The sequence below is a fragment of the Nipponia nippon genome, unplaced genomic scaffold (assembly GCF_047370975.1).
Source record: "Nipponia nippon isolate SJK-2023a ecotype South Korea unplaced genomic scaffold, ASM4737097v1 scaffold_18, whole genome shotgun sequence".
Taxonomy (NCBI): Eukaryota; Metazoa; Chordata; class Aves; order Pelecaniformes; family Threskiornithidae; genus Nipponia; species Nipponia nippon.
Window position 1 is genome coordinate 1,618,023 of NW_028262334.1, and position 20,397 is coordinate 1,638,419.

General features: G+C 52.8%; 1 protein-coding gene across 9 annotated transcripts in view; it reads right to left on the minus strand.

The window, feature by feature from the left end:
* The window catches only part of SGSM1 (small G protein signaling modulator 1), a 50,042-nt gene extending 31,737 nt beyond the window's left edge, over positions 1 to 18,305 (minus strand). For all 9 annotated transcript variants that reach the window (XR_015704087.1, XR_015704089.1, XR_015704088.1 and 6 more), the window contains exons 1-3: positions 18,223 to 18,305; positions 18,090 to 18,133; positions 4,544 to 4,619 (exon numbers count right to left, since the gene is read on the minus strand). Coding sequence is in view for 5 of the 9 variants with exons in the window: in XM_087754610.1 (XP_087610736.1) it covers positions 4,544 to 4,619; positions 18,090 to 18,133; positions 18,223 to 18,241 (139 nt within the window). In the remaining 4 variants the exon portion in view is untranslated. The remainder of the gene's footprint in view (positions 1 to 4,543; positions 4,620 to 18,089; positions 18,134 to 18,222) is intronic.
* Positions 18,306 to 20,397: the final 2,092 nt, after the last annotated feature.

Genomic DNA, 20,397 nt, shown 5'->3' on the forward strand with positions numbered 1-20,397 from the left:
AAATGTGCAGTCTCCATAGGGAGAACTCTCCCTGTGCTCTCCCAAGGGCTCAGAAACTTGAGCACATGAACTAAGTGCACCGGGTCCATGCTAAATCCAGGGGTAATTGTAGTTTCTTTTTTAACCTTATGATTTTTTGAGCCCAGTTCATAACTTACTGTCACCACTGCCAACAGACACCGTGAAAAGAAAGACTCTCCCCATCCCTACAGCAGAGACGCACAGTGCAGGGGCTCTGCGCAGCTGCGCCCAAGCAAGGTGAGAGTTTTATTTCTTGGCAAAGGGCTAAATATACTTGAGATCCCGAGAGCGCTCTGGCCTGGCACGATTCAAACCACTCGGGGGTTGAGCATGAAGGCAGTCTCAGCACCGATGCGGACAACAAACCCCTCGGCTTACGCAGGCCCCCAGCCCTGCTGCTGGCTCTCCATCAGCCTCCCAGGGCAGCATGAACGTGACAGATGCCAACTCGCGTTCGTCTGCTTCAAACCCTTCCCTCGCAGGCAAAACAGGGCAGCTGCCCTTTCCTGCCAGACCACTGGTTTCATCAGAAGGGGTTTGCGGTACACTGGCTACGCAGAGGATGAGGAGGGCTCAGCGAGGAGGGCTCTGTGAGGAAGGCGGCTCTCCCCAGAGAAAAGGGCAGCTCTGCCTAGCCAGAGCCGGGCTTGCAGCACGCTCTGCTTGTCAGGGAAAGAGGTTATTTATAAGCTCACCCGGAGAGCCACAGCACCAAGGAAGGTGCACGCACCATTCAAATGAGAGAGCAACAGCAGACAGACCAGAAGGTGTAGACACCAGAAGCCAGTGAAAGTACAGCGGCATCATTAAGAAGCCAGAAGGAACCAACAAGCCCTTCGTGCCTGGATGCCTCAGCTCCGTGTCGCAGGAGGCTATAAATAATTCCAGGCTGCGAAGCCTCGTGCTGCACAGAAAAGCAGAGAATGAGTCACACCTTGAAGTCTGTTCTGCTCTTTCGATGCCATTGGGTCCAGAGCATACAAAGGCACACAGGCCTGAAACAAGCACTTGCATGTCTTTTATGCGAGGGCCCAGGAGAGAAGGAAGAAGGCAGCCTCTTTGCTCTCCAAAGCAGAAAAGGAGACCTCACAGCTCCCTTCTCTTTCTTTTTTGTGCCTATGTCTGTGGATGCTACAGTCGTTTTCAGTGGTGACAGTGCTGCACAAGCCTTCTCAGAGCAACTTCTGCAAAAGCTAGTTGTCATCACTTCTGTCATTTTCTTCCCAGCCTCCAAATTAGCAAGCTGCCCTTCAGCTATTTGTAAATTGAGGAGTGCCGCTCCCCCTCCGCACGCTGCCTGCAGCATTTGCTCAGCAGCAGCCACATGGCCCCAGCCTGGGCGTGCTGGAAGCGCAGCTGACTGTAACTCAGCAAACATCTCTGCTGAGAGCGACAGGCACAGCAAGCGGATCAGGCTCCAAATGGGCACAGGCTGCCAGCCCCTTACCTGGAAACTAGGGCTCATGGTGTCAGAGTAGAGCAGCAGAGAGGTTCCCTGGCAGCTTCAGTCCCAGGGCTGAGCCACAGGATGACAGGGGAGTTTCTTGCTTTGCCCTTTGAAGAAACTTGCTCGGCCAAGGACCCTGTGAGGTCCACATCGCCATCTCAAATCCCTGGCAGCAGCCATGCTGAGCAGACACCCTGCAGCAGCAAAGCCCAGCTGCGCTTGCCGAGGCTCCTTGGTTTGCAGGAGCAATGCTTTCCCTTGCAGCTATGCTGGGCTTTGAGCAGGGACCGCAGGGATGGCTAGCTGTCACCTGGGGAGGAGAGGCGGCAGCAAACAGCAAGCCACAGATAAAACCGGCAGGTACCTTTCCCAGCAGCTGGTAGCGGTCTCTCCCAAGGCCCTTTCAGCCATACAAGGGGACAGCCTGCTTTCCTCCCTTAACAGTCCTTCTTTGCAGAAAGCAGGGAAGGTTTGTCAGCAGCTCTGTGACCTGCATAAAGGAATACAGGCTGCTTCTGCCAGAGGCCGCACTGCCTGTCAGCCATCTAAGTGTTTTGTAGAGCCTGCGAAGGCTCCTGGTCTCAGGGGTTCACCATTGCATGGCAGCAAGGGACAAGGAAGCGCCCGAGATCTGCTCCAGGAGTACCCAGGCACGTTGTAGCGCCCAGGCTCTGCCCAGCGGTGCCCCCAGGGATTCCCCACAGACCTCCAGGACCGCGACGAGCAGGAAGGCTGTGGCTGTTAGGAAGGCTCAGGCCAAGGGAGCCCACAACATCACCTCCACTACATGGCAGAGCTGGACCCAGACTCCGGCTCTGCAGCCACTGGCACCGCAGCCTGCCTGCTCGGCCATCACCCTGCATGTTGCCATAGTCACTACCACAGCAGGCAGGAGCAGGGAGACCCAGCACATGGGCTGCAAAATTGGCGAGTGGGCAGAGAGGGAGCGTAGGTTCTTCCAGCAGAGCTACAATGATGCCTCATCTGTCTGTCTGCTCAGTAGAAACACGTGAAACAGAGAGGGCAGCAGGCAAGCACCTCACCCTGCTGAATGGCAGGGGAGGCACGGCTTCCTCGGCAGTGGTGCGTGGCCAGTGAGCGTGCGAGATCAGCCTGAGCCAGGAGAAAGGGCAGCACCCACTTTGCAGATGGGACCTCTACCCACGCCAGGGCACAGGCACGCACACTGCACTCCCCAAAAGCCCCTTCCAAGCAGGGACAGATGCTGTGCTCCAGGACCAGACAACCTGCCCTGGGAGTAAGCGGGCAGAGGGAACTCTAACCACTTCCATCACGAGTCCAGCGTAGGAATTTTGTCTTGCAAAATTCAGGGAGCATCCCAAAGAGGGCAATTCCACAGACTTTGGTGGATGGAGCCTCTTCTCACACATGCAAGTGTGGAAGCACAACAGCACGATCTCTAGCCCTCAGCAAGCCACCTTCAGCAAACTACCTCCATTTGCCCAGTGCTATCAGTGACCATCAGCAACAGCTTTTGCATCCAACACTGCCCCGAGAGCAGCACCTGGAGGGAGAACCACTGCGTCTGGCAGGAGTCTGGCAGAACGGTCCACTGCAATGCTGACTGCTGCTCTGTTATATGTAACACTGCCAAGGGAAGGGGCTATAAACAGATTCAAAAACAAAGACACCTGGAAAAACCACCATGGTGCAAGCCTACTGCCAACTTGAAGGACAGCAGGGGACTTATTCTTCTTCCATAGCAGTCAGTGGTATCTCCCCAAACCAGTATCCGTCTCTCATAAAGCTGCTAGTGAGGAGACAGAGGCAGATGGAGGGCACCAGGCACCTTGCCAAAGCATGCTCTCGAGCTCTGGGTGAGTGGGTAAACACTTGACACTGACAGGGCTGCCGGGGCACAGAAACCACAGCTCATGTGTCTGATTAATGCTGTCCCTCTGCTTCCTTGAAGCCCCTCATCTGGCTCCAGCTCCATCCCACCTGCACCCTCAAGGGGCTGAGAAATTTTCTTATCCATGCAGCACCTAGCACAAAGGGCCGGTTCCACGCCCAGGGCTCCTGGGCTACAACCACCTCACTCAGCCGATAGCCTGAAGCGCTTGCCCTGCCATGACTAGACTAATTGCCCAGCTGGTGAAGAGGGCTGTAAACTAAAATTGCCAGGGGAGGGGAACCTCAGTCCATCCCACTCCTACCAGTTTGATGCCACTGCCAGCAAGAGATGCCCAGCGCCTGGAGAAGGATCATGGGTCAGCAGGAGAGCACCTGAAGAGCAGCACAAGGAATTCCAGCCACTCCAGCCAGCAAGGCAGCTTCATCAGTGGCCCAACTTAAATGCCTCTACGCAAACGCAAGTAGCATGGGGAATAAACAAGAGGAGTTAGAGACATGCACACACCTGCAGGGCTATGATCTTATCGGCATCTCAGAGACGTGGTGGATGGCTCCTACGACTGGAGTGTTGGAAGGATACAGGCTTTAGGAAGGACAGGCAGGGGAGACGAGGAGGGGGTGTCATCCTCTATGTCAATAACCCGCTGGCGTGCATGGAGCTCTGCCTGGGGATGGATGAGGAGCCGACCGAGAGCTTATGGGCCAGGATTGAAGGAGGGCAGGGACAGGTGACATTACAGTGGGGGTGTGCTACAGGCCACCTGACCAGGAAGACCGAGCGGATGAGGCCCTCTACAGACAGATAGGAGCAGCCTCACGTTCACAAGCCCTGGCCTCATGGGGGACTTCAACCACCCCGATATCTGTTGGAGAGACAACACAGCAGGGCACTGTCTGCAATACATGCCAGAGGGACTCTGGGCAAGGACTGTGGAGCAGGAGAGGAGGAGTATTTGTATATCAAAGGTAGTGTGGAGCAGGAGAGAGCAGCCTGGTTCCTGGTGGAATGTGTCACGAGTTTGAGGCCAGGTCTCAGCACCCTGCCCAGTGCAGAGCTCAGCAGACCAGCGCATCCCAGAACTGGAGCGTGCCCCCAGGAAACACGTGTACCTCAGCCCCAACACCAGGCAGGGAAAGCCCAACATGAAGAGGGTGCTTCAGCCCCCAGTTCCCATCAACATCCCGCCACCAGAGACTCACCGCAGAAGGAGATGATGTGGCTGCTGTCCTCATGCACAAACTTCCTCGTCACCGCCTCTTCCATGATCTGCTTCACCTGTTGAACAGAGGCCCAGTTAGAGAGAACGCTGAATTTCAGCCATAGACCAGAGTGAGGAGATCTGTGGTGGAGTGGGCACGAGATGCTCTGCTTGCTTCGTGTCTGTAAGGAAACCTCCTCTGCTCTCTGACTTCTCTAATAGCCTCTAACGGCACAAGAGGTCTCATGGAGTATCACTGCATCTTTGCTTGCTGAGCATCACCAGCTATTTCAAAAAGTCAGGTAATAAAAAAGGGATGTCTTGGTTTTGAGAAACTTCAAAATCGGGAATCTATGAGCAGAGAATTAACTGCAGGAATCAAGCATCATTTAGATAAAAGACATCTTAATAAAGGTAACCAAATCTCATATTCAATGCTTTTACAGTATCGTTATCGTCTTTCATTTTATGGGGATTTGACAAATTTCATGAGACATAGCTGTCCCAAATGACTGTAACTATCCGTCAGTGCCGAAGTCAATGATCACCGGGCACCAAATGTGACCAGGAATGCTATTTGCACAGCAATGCAATCAGCGCTGCCCTCCGACTGCCTGAGTCTGTACCGCCCATGCCACATTACTGGCACTCATTTCAGAGCAATTAATCAAAAGCAAGCTGTCATGTGGGTTGCACATCAGGGGCATGATTAGAGGAAGAAAATAAATAGAAACCCACATAAATTAGGAGGATAGTTTTTGCAGACACAAGATGGGAGGTCAGACCTGCCAGGTAAGCAGGCTGCAGAGGACAGACTCTAGCCTTGGAGAAGCTCCCAGGACTGCCTGGCTACTCCACAGCAGTAGCTCAGAGGAGCCTGAGGAGTCAAGGACTACCAGAGCAAGAAATCCAAGTACCCCTAGCACTGTTGCTCTTCCACTAGTACCTGTCCCTGCCAGCACTGACACTGCCCAGCTCTCCCGCTCCCACTGACAGCATCCCTCTCATAGAATACAGACCCCTCAGACCTGTTTTGGAGATATGGCAAGGTCACCCCGAGGTGCTACTGAACTTGTTGTGCATTAGAGCTGTCTGTTGCACATCACCTCAGAGCCAGCAGGTAAAATCGCTGCTGGGAGACCGGTTCCTCATGGCTCAGCTTCAGCAGCTCAAACAGAACAGGATTATCCTGCAGGGCTCGCCCGCACCCTTCCAATGCAGAGCACCTCCCACAATGCCTGCAGCCTCAACAGATGTACCCGAGCCAGCTCTCAGCTCTCCAGCCCACTCTCCCATGCAGCCTGTGTTGTTTCCTTGGTATTTTGGAGCTAGAAAACTGGGCTAGACAGAGTGTTGTTCCAACCCTACACAGCAACTGCAGGTTACAAATTTGAGTCACTATGAAAGGAGAGGATTTTTTAAGTGCCTTGGCTTCCTAGTTCCGATGATCAGCTTCCGACGCAGGTTGCCAGCAGTCTGTCCCCCCCCTTGCTAAATGTCTCCTGTTGGAAGCATGTTGTCCTCCCTCCATGTCTTCCACTGCTCCTGGCAGCTACCTTGCTGATGGCCTGAACTCGGTTATTCTCTACAAGGATATTGAAGGGAACACTAAAACACATGCTGCTGCATGATCTGGGCACCTCAAGCAACCTTGCACTCTCAACAGAAATGCCTTCTCCCAGTGCCCACAGGCTGGGGGAATACTGCTTGGGGTGCTCTAACTTTCAGGGTAGGATTCCCCATGAAATGCCCTTAAAGCTGGATGATGTGGGGGAATACAGTCCTGCGATCAGGGCCAAAGCACTGCCAGGGGAACGCAGAGCAGCTCCAAGAGCTGCCCTGGCTCTCAAGCAACATCTCCTCCATTTGCCCCCATGCCTCTGTAGGATGCAGGAGCTGCACACGAGAGATGTGGAGTTTAGGGCTCAGGGAGGTTTGAGCCTCGCTCAGAAAGCGCTGGAGAAGTAGGTGTTATTAATGAAGGAGGCAGCCCTAGACTGATGGCCCCACGAGCCATCCAAGCTCTGCCAGCTGCCATCCTCCGGCCAGATTGCTTCCTCGACACCGTGCCCGCCACAGCCTTGCCGGCTAAGCCCTGCCAGCTCATACTGGCAGGATCTGCCATCCCTCTGCCTGTCCCCCCATCACCCCGCAGCCCTGGTGTGAACACCTTTCCAGGCAGACCCCAGCTGCCCTGCTCCCAAAGTGCCGTGCCTCCTACAGCCAGCCTGTCCTACCCTGCTCGGAGCGGCGGTGCCTTCCATCCTCAGCTGTCACCCTCCCTAATCCTGCTGAAATCAGCAAAAGTCCAGCTGAATGTTTGGTCCTTAAACGTTCAGTTCCTAACCATTTTTCCTTTTAAATACAGAGCTGCCAGCATGCCCAGATCTCATCTTCTAGTGCCTCTATAACATCTTGCTTTTCACTCTTCACTTTCAGAAAATGCAGGGGAAAAAGTACACAGGGCAGAGATGTGGGCGTAAGGGAGGCTCTGCCTATCAAGATGTTCCCTCTGAAGGCACAGGGAGGAGGAAAAACCAGCAGGTCAAGACTTGGCCAAGCAAACCTTGCATGTATGAGAGACCTTTAATGGCATCATTTGGGGAATTAAACTCCTTTGCAAGATATAATCAAGGTCAGTTATGCACAGCTGACAGCTCAATAAAGGAAATCCTTTTACAAATATGGATTAAGAAAAAAGTCAAATCTAAAGCCAAAAGCATCTCTCTCTCCATGTCAAAGCAATCAGGTCAGCTCCCTGTGCCGCTCTGCTCAACGTGCTGGGTGACTAACAGAGCCTGCTCGTGAACCCGGGGGGAGCAGGACTTGCCCGGTGATTTCACCTGTATCCCGGCAGCTCAGACGAGCTGACAGTGAGTCAGGAGCTCACAGCAGGGAATGTCGCTGAGACGCAGACCTCAGGACTGGAGGTGGCTCAGAGCGCTGGGAAATTCCCCTGAGCATGGCACGATACAACTCCTGCAGCTCCTACATCCCAACTCTGCGCTCGGAGCAGCAACTCCAGCTGCCCAAACACGCTGAGCACAGAGGGCTCCGCTTCCAGGGACCCGCAGAAAAGCTCCCTCTACCTCAGTAGTGGCCAAAAAACTGCATCTGTCCCTTATCAGGGCACCTTCCAGCAAGGCGAGGCCAGGTGAGGGTAGCAAGCCCTTCATTTCATTACGCCCGACGTACAGTTTTGCCCCTTGTACTGCTGCCACGTGCTGAGCACCGCGGAAGGAGGCAGCTTTAATCCTCATTCAGGCTTCGTGACCCCAGCAGTGTTTTATTTTAAACTTCAACAACAGAAGGAACACTGTGAAACAGAAATGGGGACAGAGCAAGTCCCAGCAACAGGAACGGAGTCCTTCTCTTTGGTTTGCTGCATTATAGCGAGACATATGCCTTGACCTTGGCTGCAGCGGTGAATTAGAGACGGGAAGCAGCACGCACCTCTCATCCACAGCAGCCAGTGCCCAGGTGTGCACCAAAACAGATTTCCTCCTTCTCCTCCATCTGACATTACAACTGTCTGACAAAGACATGCCAATCCCTCCTTCGGAAACCCTGATCGGCCTAAGAACCATCACCCATCGCCCCCTCGTTGCGGCCCTGGCAGAGGCCCAGCGATGCACACCTTGGGGCTCTCAGGGATTCCCCAAAATTAGGCTGTCCATGCAGGTTGAGCTGCCTTCGTCCAGATGGCTCACGACCCTCACCTGGCTGGGCTGAGCTTCCCCTCACATATCCAACTAATCTACCAGAAAACGATGAACACACAGATATAAAATGTACCCTCATGGCCACAGTGGTCTGCTCACGGTCCCAGGGGCTTGCTCCTGCCACCCCGCTCCTCCCGGCAGTTGAAGGGATACAACTGCTCGTGGGGCCATGCTGCTAACCACGGCAGATATTGCTAAAAAAAAAAAAAAGCCGGGATTTTTAAACTCCAATCAGGTCATCAGTTCTCAGGATCTGAAATTTTTTCTGCAACATTGTGATTAGGAACCACTAGGGAACTCAGTCTCTCTGTGAATCACCCAAAAGTGTAAGCTGAGAATCCGTATTTTAAACCCCCTAAAATACACTTGGGAACCAACGCACACAGTTTGTTACCAGCTTCTGATTAAATTAGGAGCATATTCAAATTAAAGCAGTATATTCAAATGCTTGTCAGCCACCTTTCGCGCAAGCCATCGTCTCCCTGCTCTGATGCAGCGCCCGCAGTCACACCCACCGCAGGGCCGCCCTCCGTGGGGCAGGGACCATCTGGTTATTCCGTGCCTGTGGAGCAACCGGCACAACCGGACTCCAGCTCTGACTGGGCACCTTGGTGCCAACACAGTACAAACAACCTGTGCTCTCAAGGCACACAAAAAAAACCCTTCCAAGAGATGCAGTTTAGTGGAAAATTACTCACTAAAAGAAAAAAAAAAAACCAAAACAAACCCACACTGTATTGACTGAGGTTATCACACTAAACAAAATAAATCAAAGATATCTAAAGAAATAGAAGCGGAAAGGGCATTGCAACAAGGGCACTCACCTGACGTGAAGGGCTAGAGCAGAACAGGAGCAGCTCTACAACAGAAAGCCCCAAGAGGTAGGGGCCAGACAGACAGATACGGTCTCGTAACAGAAAACAAACATTATACGGAGAAAGTTTTCAAACAAAACAATCTTACATTTGCCCATAAACGGACACAGCTGGCATCTATAGGACAGCTCCAACCCAGAGAACCCCAAGACCCTTGACAGGTCTCCATGCTGTTGTCTGCAGATCCCGACGGCCTCTCTCACCCGGACCCTAGCCCCTCCACAGCCAGCTGGGATCGCAAACGCCACAGCAGCCATCTGCCACGGTGCTCCCGGATCCTCTCCTGAAAGCACAGCGGGTTTGTGACACTGCGGGGATGGAGAACGCCAGCTACCCCGCGTTTGGCTCGCTCCATAGAGAAGACTTGAACAGCCTCTAACTATGCTGCATTCCAGCATTTTAATGCTACTTCTCATATTGGAGCCAGAACAATCTCAATAAATGAAGATGCCCACTCTTTATCTAAAGCCAGTCTATGGAAAATGAGATGTTTGCTCTTCTTTTATTAGAAAGGAAATTAAACCAGCAACTAATAATTTAGCTGTAGGTAAACTTGAGAGGACTATCATGAAGTATTCCACAACAATAAAAACACTCCTCCTGGCTCCAGCTGTGAGCACAGGACAAGTCACCCCCCACTGTGGGAGGGCCACAGGGACACCCCACAACGAGGCGTCCACACAAACTCAACAGCATTAACCGCAGGTCCAAAAATACAACAGAAGACAGGCTGGTCTTGGCATTACCACCTGAATCACTGACTCGTGAACAAGGGAGCTAGCCCTTCTTTGCTTCACGTGCACATCTAAATTACAAGGAAAACAATTTTTTTCCCCTCCTTGCCCCATCTCCAAAGCCGGATCCAAGAGCCAGAGGCCTTGAGAAGAGCTCTTGGGTTACAGCATTCATCAGGGGCATCAGGAATCCCGGCGCACCCACTTCAGACCAGGGATGTGAGCTTGCACCCCCATACCTCCAGTGAGGCTCCTGATCCCAGAGGTCTCTGCCTCTCCTTTGGTTCCCCTTGGCCTGGCCAGCTCCATCACAGCCGACACACTGCTATTAACATTTTGTTTGACAAACTCCTTTTTCAAAAATAAATGAAAAGAAAACCTTACTTATCCAACAGCCCCCAGGCCCCAGTGAGGGATGCAGGTTTAGATCTCTCTGCTACAAAACTCCCAGGGTTACACTTCATCTCAAAGTGCAATTTTCCCACAACAGAGCTTCATAACTGTACCCCGTCCCAGCTGTCATTTACATTGGTGGAGCAAGCCAAATATTACAGCAGTTACCACCAAGGTGCAGAGATCAGGAGCAAACCAATAACTCTGGGTTTAATTAGTCTAAGGCAATATTGACTCACAACTCTGTTTTACCTGGCTGGATTTTTCCAGGCAAGTCACTATACAACTTGTACTCTAGATTTTTCAGTGATGTTTACAGTCACAATTTTTCCTGCCACGCTTCTTGCAAAGCCTTTCACTGGTAATCAAGGCATTTGTATTGAAGCACAGCATCTCCCATCTATTTGGCCATGCTCATAACTCTGTGGAATTGTTTACAGCAAGCCAGATGCAAACAGAGTCCCCAGCTTGGTCTTTTTCCTGGTCCTGTTTCAAAGTGAAGCTCGGTGGCAGAACAGTGAGCTCTGCGCAATACGGCTGCGGTGACGCTCCCAGGCATCTCCCTGTTTGCTAGACCCAGCCCCGTGGGTCCCGGAGACAGGACCCTGGAAAACGGCCTCTGGTATGGAGGTGCACAGGTCTCCATGGGACACATGGGAGCAGCGAGGCCGACAGCCGGGTGCTCGGACTCCTTTGTCCCCCCCTCCAAAGGGGCAAAAGCAGCCAGACACTGAAGCACGAAAAGCCAGGGCAATGGGAGAGCAGAACCAGGTCTGATTTCAGCCCCTGTAGTGGGACTTCCCACTAAAAGAGTCACTTCATATAAATAAAAGCTACAATAAAATAAATGCCTCCAGTGACTGAGTTGGTCTTCACAGAAGCGCATTTTTAGAAACTGCTATCGATCTGGTTTGGTCAGAAACAGCAAGACCTTCTGCTGAATGTTCATGTAACCCACATCCTGAAAACAAGATTTACAGTAAAAAATACAGTGGAAATTAAGATGTCTTCTGCTACCTCTGAACATCCACGTCTGCATGGGATGGCAAGGATTTGGTGGGATGAGATGGTGCAACACCAGAGCCAGGCAGCTGCCCTGCCTGTATCCTCCAGACTCCACCTTGCCTAGGAGGGCAACCAAGCGCTGACTATTCTGGTGCCAGACAAAATTAGCCTGCTCACCAGCAGCACTGCGATAGCTCTGAAAAACCCCGGCAGACAGAGGAGGAGCCTTGGCAATCCCTCCTCCTTCCCATCTCTCTAACGGACTACAGGAAGATGACTCCTATCCCAAGTAAATATGCAGGGAATCAGGAAGAGCATCCCAATAAGCACCCAGCACAAACAGGCACTGTGTTCAGGATCTACAACTGCTGCTTGTCATTTAAGTCTCTTCACTAAATCTCAAGGCATTTCCTTTCCATGAACTTGTTTAATCTGCTCTTCTATATGTTAAAAAAACCCCAAAACTAAAAAAAAAACCACACAAGCAACAAAAAACCCCACGCTGACTATACAGGCTTTAAATGTGGTTTGCTTTTGTATTTTCGCTTTTCAAATTCTTTTATGAGCTGGTGTTTTCTCATTCTCATTGCAGTCTTTAAGTGCTGCTTTGATTATGTATTTGGAAGTTAGTTCTAGCACTTAAAAACCCCATTTTATATGTTAGTTTGGGTGCAACAAGTCCATGTGGGCACTCCTTGATGTAATCCGAGCATTTCTTTAATTGCTTCTCCAAATCAAGGTCTCTTTCCAAGAATAAGCTCTGGTTAAGCTCCACAGGAAACAGTTTCCCATACGCTGTGCAAGACTTGGCCACGTAGCACCACAGAATTATCGCTTCTCAGATCAGTTAGTGAAGCAGATGCAATATTAAGACAACCCTAGGCACGTTTGCATTCGCAAGGACAAATGCAATTCATTTGCACCGCAGCTCCAGCGGTCTCACTGCAGGGCTTTGCCACCAGGTCACCCAGTTAACATTTCCCGGCAGAAACGCCAGGCTGGGCTCTGGCTCTTAGGTTGGCTCGTACCAAAGGTGGTTCAGTGTCCAAGGCAAAGCAAGTCCAGAATCCGTTCAGGTCTAGGACATAAAGACATTACCCCAAACCCCAAGCCCTCTACTTCTGCACTGTCCGCTCTGGTGCCTGCAAATGTGTCTGTGGGGCACAGCGCGCTGGGGATGGTGGACAGAAAAAAACAGTATATCCAATCGCACCGCCTGTGCTGCAGCTAAAAGCCACGTCTTCAGCTAAAGCAGAACTTCTCAGTCCAATACCTCTCACAAACCCAATTTATCTTCTCATTTGAAAATGAAACGTCTGCCTGTCGCCTGTCTTGTTGCTTTAGCCGACAAAGCTACAACATCCTTTTTTAGCAGACTTGTTTATAAAACTCGCATTATCAAACTCAGTGTTGCAAGACAGTTTCTTATCTTTCCAGCAACAAGCACCCTGATATTCCAAAAGCAAGTGCCAGGCAGACTTCTCCAGCACCATCCCAAGTTGCAGCCAAGCTCTGCCACTGATCTAAGAGTTTACTAGCTGACCACTAAATAATTCCAATTAATTGTGCTCCCATCAGTTAAAATACTGCCAGCTTCAGAGTGCATGCACTATTTATACCCAGAGACTTCAAGGACTCTCGTCAGCCATTTCGATGGCCCAACAGAGAACACGGCCCCCATGCACCGCAGGAGAACAGCACGGGGACAGCTCTAACGGCACCACGCACTCGCCTTTAAAGCCATTTGCCAGCTCCATATTCTTGCTGCCACAGAAACATTGATCGCAATCCTACCAACTGAGACCTTTGGCTTTTCTAAAAGTCTTATTTAATTATTTATCACCACTTACTAAATAAAACATAGCACCTTCTGCAGCTGGGCTATCATCCACGTGACGCACGTGGGATTTTCCGGCCAGCCAGCAGACCTTCCCCAGGACCCACGTGTACTCACGGTTGGGAACTGGGCTGAGTCTCCTCGGGAGTAAGGAGAAAGAAGGTGTTAATGCATATAAACTCTGAATATTTGGACAGTTTGGAAAAGAAATCAAAAAGACATTAAATGGAAGGGTCCATAATGCAACAGCGTACTCCGGGGGAAATGGGAACGATCCCAGCAATGTATATTTGTTGACAGTATTTTGCACCAGACTTTCTTCATAGGGCAGCAACTTTTGGCCAAAAATCCATACATGCAACACTAATTTAAGATCACTTAAGACCATGTTATAGCTGGTTCTATTCCCGTTGTGCTTGTCAAACACAAATTTCCATGCCATCTGTTGGCCCCGCTGGTGTTGCTAGCTGTAAGACGCTCAATAAAGACGCTGCAACATTTCAGGAAAAACTTTAGTCATTTCTCTGTTTTCAACACTTGATCTCAAAGCTTTATTACCCTGTTTTGTTCTGTACCCGTCACACCACAAAGCTTCTGTTTTCCGAGGTGTTAAATGTTACGCTGACAAGCATTTTGGATTCAATTAGCAAACATGGCAAAGACTGACACTATTTGCACTGAAACCAGGAGCAACTTCCAGCCCCGAATTGCTTTGAAGTCCTGAATCCGTGCAAAACCAGGTATTTCCATGGCAACAGCTAGGACGCCACAAGGAGAGGAGGATGACATTTTGGCAGCAGAGAGGAGAGGCTGGATGGGGAGGAAGGAGGCTCCTCTGGCATACAGATCTCATCTCCCTGAACACCAAGAAGGAAGATGAAAGAAGGAGGAAAGCAGCACGAAACCTGTTCTGGGTTACGAAAGATCTAGCCAGGGGTTTCTGGAGTATGAGAGCACTTCTGCGGACCACTGCTTTTATCTTCAAAAGGAGAGAAAATGGTCCCCAGTGATTAGTAATACTCTCTTCAGAAGAGATCGATGCAGGCAATCGAGAAATGCTGCATTAAAGCCGTCTGTTTACTTTTGATATAGGAACATTTGAAAAAGACTGACCTGGGTGCTTGAGAGACATCAGACGGTCCCTCTGCAAACGGCAGCTTTCATTACAAACCTGCAGCTTATCATCCTCATCTTCATTTTGCCTGGACAGTTTTGACAGCTACACAAAGGCCTTTTTTTTTTAAATTGGCCTTGAGAACATTTAAGGCTATCAACATTAATTTTTCAAATCCTAATAACATTAAATTAATTTACAATTTTCTACCAATCCAGAATGAAATAGCTGGCATTGACACCCACAATCTGATATTTTGGAACCACAGGCATACACGCTCCAGAAAAACAAACCCAAGCTACAAAAATATTGCTCTTACCAGTCACTCTGTGTTACTTAGCCACGAACTAGACAATATGGCTGCGTAGCAGGGGCACTTCATTTAAAAGGTGGGAGGAAGAGAGACTGACTGTTGTCCCTATGATATATAATGATGGAATTAGTCAACAGCTACATAGTGACAACCATTCAAGCTATTAAAAAATAAACAATATATCCGATAGAAGACCACAGGACATCAGCAAGCCAGCAGGCTGTGGTCACTCAGTAACAGTTTTAAAAAAATTCTAAAAACGGGCAGCAAAATGTTCTTTTGTTATTGATGAGTAAAAGACTTAAAGCTACTTTTGCTGAATGGCAAGTTACATATAAACTAAGTTGCTGCAGAAGAATAAGCAAGACAACTGTTTACTTTCATATTCCATTCAGCTTTTCACACAACTCATTTTCCCGGCACGGCGTAGTGCAGCCTGTATTTCACGGGTAACACCTGCTTCCCCACCTATTCTTGTATGCAATGCAATTACCTGGAGGTAGTCAAAAACATAGCACAGGATTCTCCTCTGTTAAAAATGAAACTTGCAAAAGAAAGGGAGGAGCATGGGTTGCAAGAAGAATATTTTTAGTTGGGAATCCAACGCCCTTTTACACCTGGATATTTCAGGGTCTGGGTTTTTAAAGAAGCCTCATTCCATCTGATAAAAGCTCAAAAAAAAAAATCAGAGAGGATTTGGTTATGCTTCTTATCCTGCATAACAGGAAACAGGATTCCTCAGAAAGTCATACTTCCACTCCTTCCCCTGCAGTCTGCTGACAAATAATCAATTTTGCAGCCTTCAGGATTAGTTTGATTTATTATAACCATATGGGGGGGGGGGGGTAAGACAGTGATAGCACAACTCATTTCAACCTGTAAATCTTCTTAACAATAACAATGCATTAATAATGGCAACAACCAAATATCAAAGTCCTTTTGCTCCTTGTGGTGCTTTGGGTAATTTTGATTTACTGTTTATCTACCTTCTCTAATCAGACCTTGTCTTCACAATGTTTTATTCCTTCAGTTATCGCACTAGGATGACAGATGTTGCGTGGTTTCCCAAGCATGATCCATGGCTGTCCCCAGTCTCAGTGGAGCTCACCTGCACTTGAGGATGTCAGCAGATCATACAGAGCCACAGCTGGAGCAAAACCAGATATGGTCTAATAAAATGAGAATATGCAGTTTTGTGAAAGGTAAAAATTCCAGGAGTGAGGGGGGAAAAAAAAAGGAGACTTCTGCAGTTGGCCCTTTCTACTACTCCTTGGAGTCTGCACAAGCTCCTAACTTACCCTGAAGTCAGTCTAGGAGAGGAAGAAAAACCAAAAGCCTGAGCAAAATGGGCCTAATGAGCAAGGAGCAACTGGCCCAAGAATGCCCCACCAGCTCCCAATTTCAGGGATGTTGCTAAATAATTAACTACATCACCCTTGGGATCATGTTTCCCCGGGGTTTTTCTAATTCCTAACAGAGCAAAGCCCAGGTGGAGAGAGCACAGAGCATGGGTCTGACATGGAATTCACCCACCTGTGTGGCTGTGCACAAACAGCCCCACCTCGCTGGACCAAGGCCCCTGCCAGGTCTCACTGCTTCCAGCAGGCACTGAGCTGGGAGAAACCTGAAGGCAAGTGCAACCACCCAGCGCCTGCAAAGAACCCACACCCACACCGACGTCCCAAGGCAGAGCCCAGAGCCATGAGACCACCAGAAAACATCTCTGCTCTGCGTCAGCTCTGCCCTTGTTAAAGGTCTGCTGGAGAGATACCAGACTGTGTCAAACACCCACGTCATGGCACCATGACGCGTTGGCTGGTGGCATTTCACCAGCACAGAAGGGCTTTCCCCATACATCACCTCTCTCCTTCAATCTTTACTTGCATTCACCAACCCCTCGTATGATACGTTTATTTTACCAAAAGCCAGCAGAAGGGCATGGCACAACCCTCAGCTCTCCTCCCCAGGCACGGGCTGCGCTTTCTTCAAGCACACGGCCCCTGGAGGAAGAGCAAAGGGAGAGAAGCCCAGTCCTGAACACCAGCACGGAAGATGCTCATGTGCAGGGACAGCCTGCAGAGGCCACAGCAGTCTCCAGAAGGAAGCTCCCGTCCGCTGGCCGAGCGGTTTAACCGGCAACCGATGGGCAATCCTCACCTCCCATTCTGCAGCGGCAGTCGACGCGCAGTCTGCTGTTTTGTCTCTCTCCACCCAGGAGGAGTCGCAGACAGACGGTAATAATGAGATGTCAGCTTTATCCACGATGCTAAATAAATGTCATAACCTTTTTCTGGTTTAATAGCTGTTGCCAAGGCAACAAGTAGTATTCCTTACCACCACACCCGGCACAGGATTAAAGGTGGGAAGTGGTCTGGATGAACAGCCAAACACACTGCGCTGTCATCCTCCCCAGACCTACCACCCACGGGTCTTGCTCACCCTACTCCGAGCAGTGTCTCCAGCAGGGACATTCCGCTTTCCACAGCCCATAAGCTGGATATCAAGATGCTTGTAAGACCAGAAACAAAACATCACACATCACACCCTCCAAAATCCCAGGAGAGGTGACCTGTGGGGACACACCACAGGCAGGAGATGACAACAGCTCCCGACAATCCAGCGCTCCACCACACGGCAGAGCAGGTCCAGGCTCCCCTGCCGCAGGTCCCATGACACTCAGCCACTTCAGACTCAGAAGCCACGGACGGGCGGCTCAGACGGCCCCGCTGGCCCACGCAGCCCACCTCCACGCACAGGCAACACACGAACTACGCGGCAGAGCAGCGGGACTCTCAGCTCCCTGTCTAGATCTACCGCCAGCTCACTGTGTTAACGCTACACACATTATAAACACCAGGCTCTGCACAGACAGAAGGAGCTTGAAGCAGCTCAGCCTAAAGCACAGTATAAACTAATAGAGAGTTAAAGATGCCCAGGAAGAGAGACCAGCGCAAGCAGATGTAAAACGCCATCGCTTTGCGCTGGACACACGAACACACATGTGCAGGTTCCCCGTTTCTTGGCTGGCTGCTGTGCGCAGCCCCGTCTGTGCCGGGCTCCCCGACCCTGCCAAAGAGCACTTTGCTGCAACGAGGGCTTCGTCCCATCCCAGCTCCCAAGGTGAGCGGCACCGGGAGTCGCCCCTTTTTCCCGGTGGAAAATCACAACTTGTGAGAACGGCTCTGCCACCAGCAAAACGCGATTTTCAGAAGATACGGGACACCGGGGTGCCAAAATGCACCGGTGCTGCAGGGATGCTCCTCCAGCAGCCCGGGAACCGGCAGCCACGCTCCGCTCGCCATCCGGAGCCCGCGCCGCCCCGGCTGGGCTCACGCTGCGACCCGTTGCCCTGCTCGGGGCTGGGGTTTTTTTTGGGGGGGAAACTGTTAAATTCGCTGCCGCAGCACCGGCAGGAGCCCGCGGGAGGCTGCGGGCAGGAGAGCCGGGGGCCGGGGCTCCCCTCCGGGGAGGGTCCCGCCGCAGACGGCGGTCACCGCGGGCCGGGGGTCACCGAGCCGTGACAGGGGCCCGGGGGGCCGGGGTCCCGCACCCACCTCCTTCTTGACGGTGCGCAGCAGCCGCTGCCGAGTCTCCGCCTCTGTGGGGAGAAGGGGGAGAGGCCCGTTAGTGCGGCGCGGCCCGGCCCCGGCCCCGCCGCCCGCGACCCCGGCCCGCCGCCCGCCCTACCCGCCGGGGCCGCCGCCATGGCCGCGCTCCTCCGCTCCGCAGCGCCGGCAGACTGGCGGCGGGGCCGGGCCGGGCCGGGCCGAGCGGGCGGCACCGCGCCGCCCACCCGCGCCCGCCGGGGTGGGGCCGCCGCCGCCGCCGCCAATCCGCGCTCGGCGACGGGCGACGGGCACCCGGGCAACGGGCGGCCCTCGGGGGGCGACCCCGGCCCGGCCCGGCCCGGCCCCGCGGCAGGCGGACCCCGGCCCGGCCCCGGCGCTCACAGGGGGCCTCAGCCCGGCCCCGGCCCCTCGGTGAGGGGACCCCGACTAGGCCCGGCACCTCGGTGCGGCCCGCAACCGGGCCCACCGCCGCCAGCACCCCCCAACTGGGGGCACCCCCCAGCCCGGGGCCGAGGTGCCCCGAGGTGCCCGGGGCTGGGGACCCGCGGGGCCGGGTGACACGGGGACGCGGCGCAGGCCGCAGCCGGGGGGAGACCTCGGTGCCTCCCCTCGCGTGGGGTGCTTTGGGGTGGGCGCAGCCGGCGGTGCCCGGCCCTGCACGGGGGTTTGGGAACCCTGGGAGCTGCAGGGAGGTGCAAAGCGACCACGTCCTGGCAGCCATGCGCCATCCCGGCACGCTCCTCTGGGCCCTTCCGCACTGGGAAGGCGATAATGAGCTGGGAAGACCCATTCCCAGGAGACCCGAGATGGCTCCTATCAAAATCACAGCCCCTTCAGAGAAAGCCCTGCCTAGCAGCTCCCATTAACGTATCTTCTGTTCTGCTCTTCCCTCGTTTGCTGTTCCAGGACATTTCCATAGAAACAGGATCCCAGCTCCTTCACAGTCCAGTTTCCAATAACTACAAACCGCATTAGCGCGAGGGCAGCGGCACCCGGCCACGCTGCACGCCGGCACGCAGCCGCCGGCCACCGATGCATCCCCGGCTGGCCCTCGCTACCATCGCTTGGGACGGGACTCAGTCCCTGCACAGGGAGCAGGGAAGGTCCCAGCCTGTTACACGTTCCCACCTCCGCCAGTGCCCCGGTGACCCGCCAGCCCCGCAGCCCTGGGCACTGCTCCTCCGCCGCACCGGGAGCTGGGCTGTGTCCTCTGCACCGGAGCAGCTGCCTTTCGCTCTGTGCCAGTGCTCGGTTGCCCTGAAGATGGCAGGAACCATCTGTCCCGATGGCTCCCCTCTGCCGCCTGGGCTGGGCATCCATCTGCCAGGAGAACAGGAGGGAGCTCTGGACTCAGGATTAATCAGAATTTGGTCCCTTCTATACTTTACCGCTGGCACAGGGGCCAGGAGGGTACGTGTGCCGTATCCGTTTTAGAGAAAACCTATTTCCTTGTATGTTATTTGCTTTTCACTGTTTATTTGCTTGCTAAATACCCTGTTAACAGAGGTGGTGGCAGCACAAATGTTACTGAACCGCAGCAACAAGGCCAGCTTCCCTGGGGGTATGTGATTGCTGATCCAGATGGATCCCAGAAAGATTCCGGGGTCCGCGGGAATCCAGCCCAGGCAGGCAGCTCCAGGTGCAGCTGCTGGGGGTCACAACTCCCGTCTGCAGTCGCTGGGTGTTGACTCGACCCTCGGGATGCCCATCTCAGCCCGGGGAGTCGCCCCTGGCCTGAGGCTGGGTCCCCTGTGAGTGGCAGAGGACTTGGTGTGCCACATCGCAGGTCTCGTGCCTGGTTTGTATGGCTGCGGCCCCGTGCCCCACAACGGCCAGCTGCAGACCCCCGAGGCAGCGAGCCGAGCTGCCCGGTCTCACCGGGTGCCACCATTACATCTCTTCTGCCCTGCAGCCCATGTCAGGGGTCTGTCCGTGGAGAGCCCTGCGGACGGGTCCCCTTCCTCCAAAAGGAGGGAGAAGGACGGAAGGTGCTAAGAGGCAGGAGCCCGGGGCTTTTCAGGTCTGACCTGAGGCCCACGCAGCTGGCCAGGAGCTGGGCTGCAGCTCGCCCCTGCCTGAGGCGCTCAGGCCCTGCTCGCAGTCAGCCCACACACTCGTACCGAGCTCTGCTGCTCTGCAACCCCCCCTGTCATTTATTGATGACCGTGAGTCCTACAGTCTTGAACGGGCAATTAAGACAGGCTAATAAACAATCATAATGAAGGCATCGTGGCCTCATAAAACACCATGTAGAAGCGCCATCAGATATCAACAGTGCATCAAATTACTAAGG